The 13,734-nt window shown below is 40.6% G+C and overlaps 1 protein-coding gene across 1 annotated transcript; it reads right to left on the bottom strand.

Annotated features, from left to right (window-relative positions):
- Positions 1-6,696: 6,696 nt before the first annotated feature.
- Positions 6,697-8,449, bottom strand: CER1 (cerberus 1, DAN family BMP antagonist). Its single transcript, XM_059493169.1, has 2 exons — positions 7,922-8,449; positions 6,697-6,990 (listed from the first exon to the last, which is right to left on the bottom strand). Exons 1-2 carry the CDS (start codon positions 8,447-8,449, stop codon positions 6,697-6,699), a joined length of 822 nt encoding a protein of 273 aa, XP_059349152.1.
- Positions 8,450-13,734: the final 5,285 nt, after the last annotated feature.

Genomic DNA, 13,734 nt, shown 5'->3' with positions numbered 1-13,734 from the left:
TCCTGCCAGGCAGGTTATATTTTTTTCTATTCAGGAATGGGATGTAAACCTAGGTTATGGAACAAGGGTAGTGGTCTTTTCTTTTAGTCATAGCACAGCATTCCCCTTTTGTTAATTTTTTTTTTTTTTTTTTGAGAAAGCACTTTGCAGGAGGAAAAGCAGGCAGTTGTGTGCTGGACTTCCCAACTGAAAAGTCTTGACCTGGAGATATTATCTGACTCTTTTGCCAGGTTATCAAATCTAGATAGATAGATAATGAGTCTTTGTGATTAACTACATTCTGTGTGGGAAAACATACCTATGGGAGTCCTAGCTTTGCATAATATGGATTTAAATAAAATCCAATATAGATGCATTACAGAAAGATCATTAGAAGTATGCAAAATTATTCACCTTCTTCAATGCTGAATATTGCACAATGGCATAGAATTCCTCTTGGATTTTCTGATGTCGGTGTTGTGTTGTTGTTGCTGTTTATAAATTAGCACAGGAGCCACCAGCTGTCATCCTATAAATTTTATTGGCACTCTGTAAATATTAAATCAGCCTGCTAAAATCAAGCCATGTGCAGTAACAGCTGAGGCTCTGTTATGGGGAACACATGCAAGAAAGAGGTGTGCACTGTGACTCCCACGATTCTTACAGATTACAAGCCCCTTGCCTTCTTGAGGCTGTTATCCAGGATTCATTTTTAGCCCAACTGTGCCCCTTGACCACATGCAGGAAGGACATTTTTTGTGCATAGATACATACTGAACTGAGAAGTCAGCCTTCTCAGCAGTACTCAGTTTCCTGGGTCCTTCAAAAATTTGTTGCTTCCACATTTCTGCAGCAGCACTGCGCTGCTCACTTGTAAACCTTGGTAACATACATAGAATACAGTTGTAAACTCTAAAATGGGAGCAGAATTCTTGAAGTCATGAAGATCTACATCATGTAGAAAAAAGTCTGTGTCAGAGAAACAGCATACTGAAACAAAACCTGTTGTGGCCCACATATCACTATGTGACATATTGAGGATGAGGCTGTTGATGTTAAAGGAAAATGTGTCTCAGGCTCCATTTTCTCTTTTACTTAATAGCCAGAAAAATCAAAGACAAGGTATGTTTTCTAATCTGCCTGCCTCAATTGTAGACATGGTGAAATCTCCTGATCCTGCAGCCCAGATAGATTAAGGGAGCGCTAAGGTAGACAGGCACTCTGATTTAGGGGGTTAATTTTCATCTTCAGTGGTGTAGGAGTTCTGCTTAGATAGTGTCCATCTGCAGATGTCCTAGTATTAGTTCTTCTAATGACTCTCTTCCTCCAAGAGTTGCTGTCTAAGCACCAGGCAGGGCAACAGACTGCTTGAATGTTCCACATATCCTCAGTGAGGTGAGTTTGAAAAAGCTTCAGCAGATACTGCCTTGTTCAGAAGGCAGCTTAGGTACATGCCAGCTCAGTTTGAACACTCTGACTGTGGGCTGCAGCCACCAGCAGAATGTCAGATTAAATGACTGGTAAAAGCAGTAGTTAAACAAGGAAAAATGAAAATGCCTCAGAAAAACCCTTAGAGAAGCATCGGGCTTGTCCTTTTTTATTTCTTATTGCTGTAATTATCATAATTATTTTTATAATTGTTATTATTATTGTTATTATCATTGCCATTATAATTGTTAAATCAGTAGTAGTAGTAGTAGTAGTAGTAGTAGTATTTACCTTCTGGTTAAATTTTAATTTTCAAGTGAAAATAGAGTTTGCTGATGCCATGGAGCCTGAGGTGCTCTAAACAGGACAATTTTGTTCTCAATAAGGATAGTTAACCTTTTTTCAATATTCTTGCATTGGGGCCAGCTACAGAGTCTTTTCATCCCTATTCTTTCTCACTTGAGCAGAAGGATTGTGCACAGCTGTCAGGGAATGATTTCAGGTGAGCTGAAGTTGGTGGTTACATACCAGATATTCAAGGAATTAGGTTTAGGACAACCAAAAATGCAAAATATTTATAATTAATTACCAGTGTTTCCTGTTTCTACTGGCAAAGTGTCTGATGGAGGACCCGAAGTAGCCCCAGTTCCACACCTCTTAGAAATGCACCATCTGGCACAGCAGATACTTCTGAGTACATTGTGCAGGATCTGCTGCTCCAGATGGAGCCCTGCAAATCTATGAGATGGGATTCATTTGAAAATCCTCACAGAGGTAGCCGATGTCATTGCAGAGCCTCTCTCAATGATTTTTGAGTGGTCTTGGGAATCCAGAGCAGTCCCAACTGACTGGAAGCTGGAGAACATTGTCTGGTTTTTAAGAAGGGCAAGACAAAGAACTTACCTTGCAGAAGACAGAAACCTCAGGGTCCTGTCTATCTCACTTCAGTGCCTGGTAAAGTTATGGTGATTTTTCTGAGGGGCATTGGAATACTCCTGAAGGACAACACAGTCATTGGTCACAGCCAGCATGGCTTCATGAGGAGACAGTGCTGCTTATCAAACCTGATTTCTTTTTATGACAAGGTAACACACACAGGTGACCAAGGAGAGACAGTTGATGTAATCTTTTTTGGCTTCAGCAAAGCTATTGATGCTGTCTCTCACAGGATCCTTCTGGACAAAATGTCCAGCACACAGCTGGATAAACACTTCATGGGATGGGTGAGCACCTGACTCACAGGCACAAGGGGTTACAGTGAATGGGGTGACATCAGGCTGGGGACCTGTCACTGGTGGGGTTCCACAGGGCTGCATCCTCAGCCCAGTGCTCTTCAGCATCTTCATAAATAACTTGGACGTAGGACTGGAAGGGGTACTAAGCAAGTTCCCAGGTGATACAAAACCAAGAGGAGTTGATGTCCTTGAAGGCAGGGAGGCCCTGCAGGGAGGCCTTGACAAATCAGGGGTCTGGGCAATCACCAACCATATGAAGTTCAACAAGAGAAAGCAGTGCCATGGAAAGGGGGCCTGGGGGTCCTGGTCAATGAAAAGCTGAACCTGAGTCAGCAGTGCCCTGGCAGCCAGGAGGGCCAACCCTGTCCTGAGGGGCACCAGGGACAGCATGGCCAGCCAGGCAAGGGAGGGGATTGTCCTGCTCTGCCCTGAGCTGGGACAGCCTCACCTTCAGTGCTGAGGGCTGGTTTGCTTGGCTGAATATGAGAAAAATACTAAGTTATTAGAGATCATCCAAAAGAAGCCAGTGAAAATAGTGAAGGGTCTTGGAGGGAAGGAGCTGTTATGAGAAACAGCTGAGGTCACTTGTCTGTTCAGCCTGACTGAGGAGACTGACGGAGACCTCATTTTGAAAGACAACTTCCTTGTGAAGGAAGGGAGAGGGGTAGACATTCATCTCTGTGGTAACCATTGACAGGATCCAAGGGAATGGCCTGAAGCTGTGTGAGAAGAGGTTGAAGTTGGATATTAGGAAAAGTTTCTTCCCCCAGAGGGTGGATGGGCACTGGGACAGCTCCCCAGGGAAGTGGTCACAGCAGCAGCCTGACAGATCCAGAAGTGTTTGGACAACACTCTCAGGCACGTGGTGTGACTCTTGGGGATATCCTGTGCAGGCTCAGGAGTTGGACTCAATGATCCTTGGGTGTCCCTTCAAGCTCAGCATATTGTGATTCCAGACATGATTATGCAGCTGGCAGAGAGCTTCTGCCTGAGTAAGGAGTCTTGTTTTGCTCTTGCAGCAAGGAGCAAGTGAGTAAATTTAGGAGAAAGCACTGCAAGCAATTTAACCACCTGCCAGTAAAAGCTAGTCAGCTGAGAGCCATGAGGTTAGTTGTGAATGTTTCATAGGCGGTGAAAAAAGTACCAAGCACAGTGTGAAGTGCAGCTTCAGAGACTTTTCCCTAGAATATATGGTTGTGCAGAATTCAATAAAAGTTGATGTAAACCTGGTATTTGATGTATTTACAGGCATTAAAGCTGGTTGTGTTAAATTGACACTTAAAGGAATAGCATGGATTGAAGATTTCTTTTGCTAAAGTAGTAGGAAAAAAACAGCACTTCACTTACTTTCTACACAAAGCACACCCATTTGAAAAAGAGACAGTGGGACAAATAAAAGAGCAGAAGTGTAGAAACTGTGCTTGGAACTGATTAGAATTTTCAGAGAGCTCTGCAACTATGGTCTTGTTCTGTAAGTAGGTTTGCACAAGTGCTCTAAAATAGATCACCTTAGCAGCACTTATCGGCATAGCTGCATTGGAAAAGCTTTCGTTACAGAACGCATGCAAGCTCTGAGCAGACACAACTAGGGTCTGTTGCTATTGTGTTACTACTGAAAGCATCCATATAGTGATACGGATCACACCCCTCACCTTTCTAATCCGCAGTGTTCTGCTTGTAGAGGTAATCATTATGCCCAGAGAGCAAAATCTCTTTAGGTCCTCGATAAACTATATTCCTAATTTGGATTTTTTAAACGCTGAGAAATCTGATCCAATTAACACATTGATTGATTTTGCAAAATACTGTGCTAATTACATGCAACCAGTCATTGCTGAGTTAATTAAACATGCATCCAAAAAATCTACAGCTCTAATCTAATTAGCAATTACTACAGCTGTCAGTACCTCTTTTCACCTACTTTTAAGCTGTGCAAATTCACACTAAGAATCTCATCCTGCAAACTCCTTACATGAATAGCTTTCTTTGACTGCTGTAATGCTTCAGCGCAGAGAAGAAGCTTTAAAAATTGGGCTGATTACTTTGCAGTCCACAATATAGCTTCAATTCAGACATCATCATGATAAACTTATACTATATCCATCAGTTTTGTCAAAATTACAAGATTGGAAGATTTTTCTTTTTAATTGACGTGATTTTACTGGGAGTGTTTGTAGATCCTACCTTCAGGTGTATCCTGCAAATCTAAATGCATACTTGCATTTCAGAAAACAAAAAAAAAAAAGTGGATGAACATTCTTATATATTCAGACAGCTTTAAAACATGTGTCAAAAATTCTGAGTAAAACATCTCAGAACACAAGTTTTTTTCAGATTAAAGAAAATCATCAATAAACAGAAAAGGTTTGTGAACTTTAATGCTGTGGGTTTCTTCCTTAGGCTTGATTAAAAATGTACACCAATTTTCACACACAATTCAGGGATTATAAAACCTTGATATCTAGTTACTTGGAATGGCATCATATATAGAATATAAACAGCCATATATAGTTTTCACATCAGTCCTTCATATAAAAGAATAGAGAGAAGACTTGCTTGAGTTTTAGTACACAATTTTTATTATTTAAAAACAGGTTTATATGTAATAAAAGGTAGCTGTATACTAATCTTTAGTTCATTCACTGCAAGTGACCTGCAAAAGGAAACAGCTTCACATCCAGTATCAGAATATAATTCAGATGAAATTTTTAGTAAATATTCAACTTGGGCCTTGAACTTCAAAGCCATGCTGCACATGTTTTCTGAAAGAACATTAAGTTATTTCTAATTCCATTGCAGTTCAAATACAAGGAATCATTTACCCCAGCCCTTGGGTTACAGAATTTGACCTTGAATAAGCTAAGTTAGTAGTGATTTCCAATACCCTAAAAAAGAGCTTGGACAGTTTAACAACTGCAGCCCAGATCTGAGAGCAGATTTCCAGAGGACTGAAAAAACTGGCATAGAAATATGCTGAACTCTTCTGCTGGAAGTTGATCTCTGTCTGGTGTGCCAGGTCTGCAAGAGAAATCCAGGGTGAAGCAGCTGGAGAGAGCAAGAAAGCCAGTCGTTCAGCTAATAATCACTATTGCTGTGTTGCCTAGCAGTAGACTCTAGTGCTTCCTAGCAGGGCTCTCTCAGCTCTTCCTGTAAAGTTGTTAAGGTATTGCTATAATGATAAAGCCCTCCTCAGATTTTCAATCACATAAATGCCTTTTCTGCTTTAGTCTAAGAGTTGAGAACATTATTTAAATTTTATCTTAGATTCAGTAACAATGTAAAAATTCATCAGACTGGAAAATGTGCATTGTCTTTCCACAATGAATTTAAATCATAACAACACTGTATTTATCTGTGATGTTTTCTGTAGGAGTATGGCTTTTTTTTCTCTTTCTGCAGTTGGACACTTTAAGTAAAAATAAAGGTACAGAGTGAATGCAGGCATGTGGAAAAGAGAGCAAATGGTTTCTATGGCAAAATACCCCTTGCCATTATCTATTGGTGTAAATTGTGTGGTATATTAGTTCAATGAGAACTGAACTCCAATTGAGCTCAATCAGCATGACATTAACTAGTTGCAGCTTTCTATGTACCTCATGTCCATTTATGTTTTACACTCTCCAGCCATTATCTTGCTGCAAAAGTAGACCCGTTTTTGTAGGGAATAGACTAAAATCTCATCTTTGTTGCCAATGGAGCTATATTGGCACTCCTCACAAGGAAAGGCAAAGAAAACAAGTCAACATTCAGGTTTTGCACAGATAAATCATGTTAATTCAGTCTTTGTTGACTAGCATCCAACAAACAATGATAGGAAGGGTGGAAAATTTTTAGTTTTCCCTTGTTAAAGACCTTTACATATATGCCCAGTAATTTCACCTCATTTTCCTTAACAGCTGCAAGGAAACATTTGTTACACTTTAGGTGAAGGTATTGTTGAAACAGAAATCATGTAGAAAGTCTACATTTTTAATGTTTATTTGTACTGGAGTGATGTCAACTTGTTTTTCATTGGCAAATTCTTATGATCAAGTTAAGAGGTTCTTTGCGCAAGTTAATTGTGCTCATGTATATTTTCATAAAAGTCTGACAGTAGAGTCCCAATCACAGGGTCTTTAATCTTCCGACTTTCACATTTACACTCTTCTACAATCATGATTTCTTTCACCACTGGAACAGAATCAGTGCAGTTGAGATCCAGGCGCTTCATGGAGAACTTGCTGGGCAAGCAACGTGAACAGAAGGTATAAAGATGATCTTCTGAACCAGGAACATGAAAAGAACTACATTTTCCAAAACACAGATTATTCTGCACTGTCACCTTCTCACAGTTGTTATGAGTAACACCCTGAAACAGAAAGCAGTTTAATGTTTCTGATGCAGAAATTACTCCATGGACTTTGCTAGAAGGCATGAGCAAAAAAAAAAAAAAAAAAAAAAAAAAAAACAAAAAAGGGACAAAAAACCCAAAAAAGCTACTGCACATTTTCCTTCTCAGAACAAATAGTACAGGTTTCTAGGCAACATCTGTATGTATGTATGTCTGTGTGAAATAAATTTAGTTTTGGATGTGAAAAGACATAGTCCTTGACAGAAAGGACAGAGAATTGGTTACATGGTTACAGAAACACTGAGAATTGATGGTGATTTACAAGGAATACAGCACTTTTACGTATACTGTTTGCTTGTCTTAATGTTACAATGTGACAGAATGGCTTCATCTATGCATGGGACAATTTACCAGTTCTCTGAAATTCTTAGCATAGAGTTAGACATAAGTATTGGTTTTCTAATTAATACAGAAGAAAACAATCCTTGCTTAGGTGTAAGAGAACAACCAGCTTTTCCTGTAAATACTTGTTCTGAGAGTTTCTATATGCACGCACGCATGCACACACACACACACACACACACACATATCTATACATATATGTATATATTAAAAGAGAGGTCATAATTCAGATGTACAAACAGTTGAGATATATATTTATTGAATGGATAATTACTCGTCAGTTTCTTTCCTTCTTAGACCATGTTGAATATCTGTGCATAAAAATAATAAATAACTCTATAAAAATTGAGTCTGCAGCTTTCCAGTGCTGCAGTTCAACAGTTTGCCTCATCAGACTAAACTTTTTCATCAGAGTCTTTCAGCCACTTTTGATCAAGTGTTCTGAAGGCCTTTGACTAAGTTACTTAAATAACCCATGTCCCTTTAGTTGCTGATTACAAGAGACAGGGGAAAGGCATATTTGTTGATCTTGGATACTTGTTCTTACCTGGGCAAAAGGCAGGGTTCTGCAGTTTTCTTGGTGCATTTCATTGGTCTTGATTGGCAGGACAACCTCTTCAGATGCTGAATTTTTCTTTAACATGAAATGGTCCCAGAATTTCTTGGCATCTTTTCTGTAGGGAACTTCAGATTCTCTCTTGCTGGAATAATGGGATGGAGAGAGGTTTTCCACAGGAGAGGTCTCTCTGGATGCAACCCAGGTTCTTGGGTTTTGGTCTGCATGGAGTCCTGCACTGGGAAGTATGAATCTGGACATTTTTTTCTCTTCTTTCTTCTCACTTCCAGATGCTGTCTGTGGAATTGATACAAAAAAGCTTGGTACTTTCAGGGTCTCTTCAACTCCTACTGGGTTCTCACTTGTCCGCTCAGGAGAACTTTGGCTTTCAAACAGATTTTTGTTCAGGTAGAGAAAGTGCTGAAATGGCGCTCTGCTTTTCCTTTGCTGTGAATTTCTCTGTAGCTCTGTGGCTCCAAGACATGAGAGCACTAACATCTGAAGCAGAAGCAGTGACATGATCCTGGGAAGGGCAACCTTGTAGAGCTGCTGCTTTTGCAATGAATGCAGTATGCTAGCTTTATACAAGAGGTTATGGCAGAGGAGAGGAGGGCTCAGGAGAGACCCTGGTGGGGCTAATTGCATTCATTTACTGTAGATTACAATTATGATAGTGAAGTTTGTGCTAATGAAACTCTGCTTTCAATCTGAGTTATGTGTATTAGAAGCTCCTATCTGAAATCTAGTAACCCAGGATGTTGTGGAGGACAGAAGGAGTCAACAGGGGGAAATGTTTGGATAAGGTGTCTAGTTTAGGCTGAGGAATTAAGTAAACATTTGAGGTTGTGTATTAGAATGTTCAGTGTGGTCTCCATTGTTTATTTTGACTTTCTATTCCATACAGCCAGAGACTGTCAAAACAGGGAGTGTTATTTCATTACGATAGGAAAAGGCAAAACAGTTGCTGAAACAGTAAGCTCAATCTGGAGACTGTTTTCAAAAGTTAAGTCTAACTTTGGACTTTCAGGTTTAGGATATGACCCAAGGTCTGCATGACTAACAGACTGCTGCTCAGACAGTCAGAGGAATCTGTCAGGAAGCACTAGTCCTCACTTCATCTTCCTCACAGCAGGTTTGCAGCTGCTGGAGTACAGACATGTCACTAGCACAGAGCAAAAGATCTTAAGGTGAAGAAACTCTGCTTCCTGCGTTTTCAAAGATTCTCTTACATCCTGTTCAGGCACCAAAGCCACTCCAGACATCCTGTCAAGTGATAATGATAAATGAATATTTAAATAAAATGTGTTAAAAATAGGTATTTATGATTCTAGCTTTCAAAGTCTCAACAGAATTGCCTAAAGACTATTAGACGTTAAAACAGAGGCATCTTTTGCATAATTACCATGTTATGCAACATGTAAGAAAAAATAATCTGCTAGAACAGCATATAGAGAAAAGCTTTGGGAGAAAGAAAAGTTATTTTCAATAAACATTGCAAACAGTGATGCCAATATTAAAATATAAAAAAGAAATTCTGCTTCAGATAATTTGCCATTTAGGTATGCTAATCTTCACAGCTCCTGTTTCTACGAAACTCTATCAGAAGACTCTAAAGTTTGTATTATTCTTGAAAAATTGTGTGTACTAGATGTATGATGTTACTTTACTTTGATTTTCAGGGAATTAATTTCTTGCCTAGAACTGCATTTTGATTCCACACATCATATTTGTGTTTGCCAACAATTTGAACTGAAGCAGTTGATTTTTGTAGCTAAAATACCTTTTATCTGATGTGTATTGATAACAGTCACACAAAACTATCCAGCAATGTCTTTCAAACATGAAATTTTTGAAGCAAGATACATATTTGCAGGTCATCTAAGGATGTCTCTGATGATGCACAGATAAAAATTAAGTCAATTGTAGAACTGGAATGATTTGGCTTCCCAGACTACCTAAACTAAACTGGCCTGGGTGCAGTGTAACTGTTAACAAAGAATGTATAAAAATCTTAGTATTGACATATATATAGAAATGTTTTGCTGCTAATGTTACATTATAGTGCAATGGCAATGAAAAAAGCCTCTTCAAGATCAGAATCCACTCCTGTCCTGTAACATACAGCAAGAAGAGAAGCCTTTGAGACCTTCAGATGTAAATGTAAAAACTATTATTTACAGAAGGGTAGGGAAGAAGACCGAAGCAAAATGGTGTCAGCAAGTCACTCTGCAAGCTGGTCTGCAGCCCAAAGGCTGATAAAAGAGCTCTCTTCACTACTAGGTCAGGCCAGTTCTAGTTCCTGGGGTTGGGATGGTGTTACTTAAGATCTGATGAGACCAAAAAGCAGCATGCCAGCTCTAGTTCTGCTAAGAAAGTCTAACACTGTTCCTTCATGCCTATAATATCTATGGCTGCTTTCCACGAGACAAAAGTGGTAAGATATGGGACATGGTACATCTGGGCGTGGTTTTCAATATCTAAGTACTACCATAATCTGTTTTGAAGTCAGCTGCCTATATAACTGTGTAGAGGCAGCAGGTCTCTTCTTAGCCTCTCTGCTTAGGCTCTCAGGAAGGCATCCCAGTTCACACAGCAAGCTCAGATAGTCATTCTGAAGTTAAAAATAGCAAGCATTTGCAAGTCTCTTTGTGGTGACATTGACTGCATAGACCAGTAATTGACTACTGGCATTTGACTGGGTACATAGTCATTATGTTCCAAATAGACCTAATCTCAGCTTTCTACAAAAAAAATGCTGTTTCTTTTCTAAAAACTTGTTTTCCTGCCTGATTGCCCTTTCATACAAGCATAACATGTTTTCACTGTTTTCTAGTTATTAAATCTTACAGCTATATGCAGCAGTGTCTTTCAAGCAGGCTTTAGTTTACCTTCATAGTAGCAATTTATTCAGGACATTCTGTTTTCACTAGAAATAGTCACTGTGAATGTTTGCCCATCCTTTTAAAATTGTCAGGTCTATAGATGATGAGTGCTATGCAAATGCAAAATGGTATTATTAATTTGTTTCAAAGCTGGAGTTTATTCAGTCATTAATGGACATTATCTGCGCTGCTAGTTGATGCCTAAAAATAATTCTTGGGCAGTGCTTGAATTACTTGCCTTCTGTTGAACTAAATAGTCTCATCATACCATGATTGATGATAAAATCATTAAAATGGATTATATGTATACAGTCCAATTCAATATCTTGTAATTTTTGAAGCACATCTGATGTAGACAAACTTGTATCCAGATATGTCTTTCACAGACCCCATATGAAGACCTCAGAACTAATGAATTATCACTATGCAGTTTATTCTCCAATAATTGTACTTATCAAAGAAGGCCATCTGTGGTCTTTGTTTTACTGAGTTTCAGGGAAGCAGATCACATACAGGCCACATGGGAAATTTTTAATTATGAAAGCAAGAGTCTCTTAACAAGGTATGAGATGAAAGAACAGGCAATAGGTTTGTTTAGTTTTGTACTTCCAGCCTTAGTTACTCTACATCATGAACTCCCCTATGTTTCAAGTCCTCTGTTGCACTGTTTCTTTCTCCACTCATTTATGTTTCCTTGTTAACATTTCTCTGTTTCTTTTCTGTGTTCTGGCAACAGAACTAAGAACAGCATTAAGTTTTCCTACGGCAGCCAAAATGAAGGTGCTCTTACTTTAGAACATTTTTTTATGGCTTCAGTGGGACTAGTCCTTTCACATGTATTGGACCATGTTCCCCTGGCTGTAGGTACATACAGAGAACACAATGGGTGATTCTGTCTCTGAATGGTACAGGCACTATGTGCTGCCAAACTGACATTGTATCCAGTTCCAGACCCAGCCTGATGAGTTCTCCTGGGTCTGTAACTGATTGCAGCAGATTGCTAAGGCATGGGACCGAGAGAAAGACACTGGGAAAACCTGTGGGACAGGGAAAAAGAGTTTGGGCAAAGACAATCAGTGTCAGGAAGATGCAACTTCCTAGATTGTTGTGAATAATTTGAGAGACACAGGTTATTCACTGAAGAATTTGACACCACCACCAAAATATGGTCCAAGGAAGATGCACACAAGATATTTTTAGTTAATACAAAAATAGATACAAACTTATCTTAAAATTTCTTCTATATGCATAAAAGGATATTCTTTTGCTCACTCTGATTATATGCAATTCTTCAGATACCAGATTCTTAATCACAGAATCACCCTTTCAGTCATTAGGGTTGAAAGGAACATCTAAAGATCATCCAGCCCAAACCTCCTGCCAAAGCAGGGTCACCTAGAGCAGGTGACAAAAGAGTGCATCCGGGTGGATTTGGAGTGTCACCAGAGAGGGAGACTCTGCAGCCTCCCCAGGCAGCTGTTCCAGTGTTCTGTCACCCTCACTGTAAGGTTCTGCTTCATGTTGAGATAGAATGTCTTATGCTTTAGTTTATGGTCACTGTACTTAAACCAGTTTCTGGGCACCATTGAAAAGAGTCTGGCACCATCCTCCTGACACCCACCTTTGAGATATTTCTGTGTATTGGTGAGATCCCCTCTCAGTCTTCTCTTCTCCAGACCAAACAATCCCAGCTCCCAGAGTGTCTCCTCATGAGAGAGAAGCTCCAGACCCCTGATCATCCTTGTGGCTCTCCACTGGACCCTCTCCAGTAGCTCCTTGTCTCCCTTGTGCTGAGGAGCCCAGAACTGGACACAGCACTCCAGGAATGGCCTCACCAGGGCTGAGTGGAGGGGGAGGATCACCTCCCTGACCTGCTGGCCACACTCTTGCCAATGCAGCCCAGGATGACGTTGGCCCTCCTGGCCACAGGGGCACTGGTGGCTCATGGGCAGCTTGTGATGCACCAGGAGTCCCAGGTCCTTTTCCACAGAGCTGCTCTGTAGGAGGTCAGCCCAGGCTGTGCTGGCACTTGGGGCTGTTCCTGCCCAGGTGCAGGACCTGGCACTTGCCCTTGTTGAGCCTCACCAGGTTTCTCTCTGCCCAACCCTCCAGCTGATCAAGGTCCCATTGAATGGCAGCAGAGCTTTCAGGTGCATCAGCCACTGCCCCTGTTTGGAGTCACCAGCAGACCTGTTGAGGGTGCCTTTGATCCCTTTCTCCAGATCATTGACAAGTAAGTTGAATAAGTTTGGTCCCAATATTGATCCCTTGGGAATATCACTATGTGCAAGCCTCTTGCTGGACTCTGCTGCACTGATCATGACTCTCTGAGCTCTGCCTTCAGCCAGTTCCTGATCCACCTCACTGTCCATTCCTCTAACCCACAATTTCCTAAGCTTACCTATGAGGATTTTATGGAAGACAGTGTCAAAAGCCTTGCTGAAGCTCATGTAGGCAACATCCACTGCTCTCCCCTCATCAACCATCCTGCCATGCCATCACAGAAGGCCATCACATTGCTCAAACATGATTTGCCTTTGGTGAGTCCATCTTGACTACTCCTGATGACCTTCTCTTCTTTTATGTGCTGGATCACAGCTTCCAGAGTGATCTGTGCCAACACCTTTCCAGGGATGGAGGTGGGGCTGACTGGCCAGTAGCTTCTCAGGTCCTCTTTGTTGCCTTTTCTGAAGATGGAAGTGACACTGGCTTTACTCTAGTCATCAGGCACCTCTCCTCCATTATTTTTCAAAGAAGATGCAGAGTGGGCTTAGCAACAACATCTGCCAGCTCTCTCAGCACCTGTGCGTGCAACCCATCAGGCCCATGGATTTGTGGTTTTGTCTGCCTAGCCAATCTCTAAACAAACCTGCAGTGGCCAAGGGCAAGTATTCTTTTCTCCAACCTTCCTCTCTTGCCTCG

Source organism: Ammospiza nelsoni, chromosome Z, assembly GCF_027579445.1.
Source record: "Ammospiza nelsoni isolate bAmmNel1 chromosome Z, bAmmNel1.pri, whole genome shotgun sequence".
Taxonomy (NCBI): Eukaryota; Metazoa; Chordata; class Aves; order Passeriformes; family Passerellidae; genus Ammospiza; species Ammospiza nelsoni.
The sequence above is the reverse complement of the archived record's forward strand: the minus strand, read 5'-3'. Positions and strand labels throughout refer to the sequence as shown.

What these genes read in the sequence shown, in the direction of transcription:
- CER1 (XM_059493169.1), bottom strand. Translation starts at nt 8,449, where the DNA reads ATGTCACTGCTTCTGCTTCAGATGTTAGTGCTCTCATGTCTTGGAGCC. An exon ending in GAACCCTGCCTTTTGCCCAG is followed by an intron (nt 6,991 to 7,921) that starts GTAAGAACAAGT and finishes TTTCTGTTTCAG; the next exon opens with GGTGTTACTCATAACAACTG.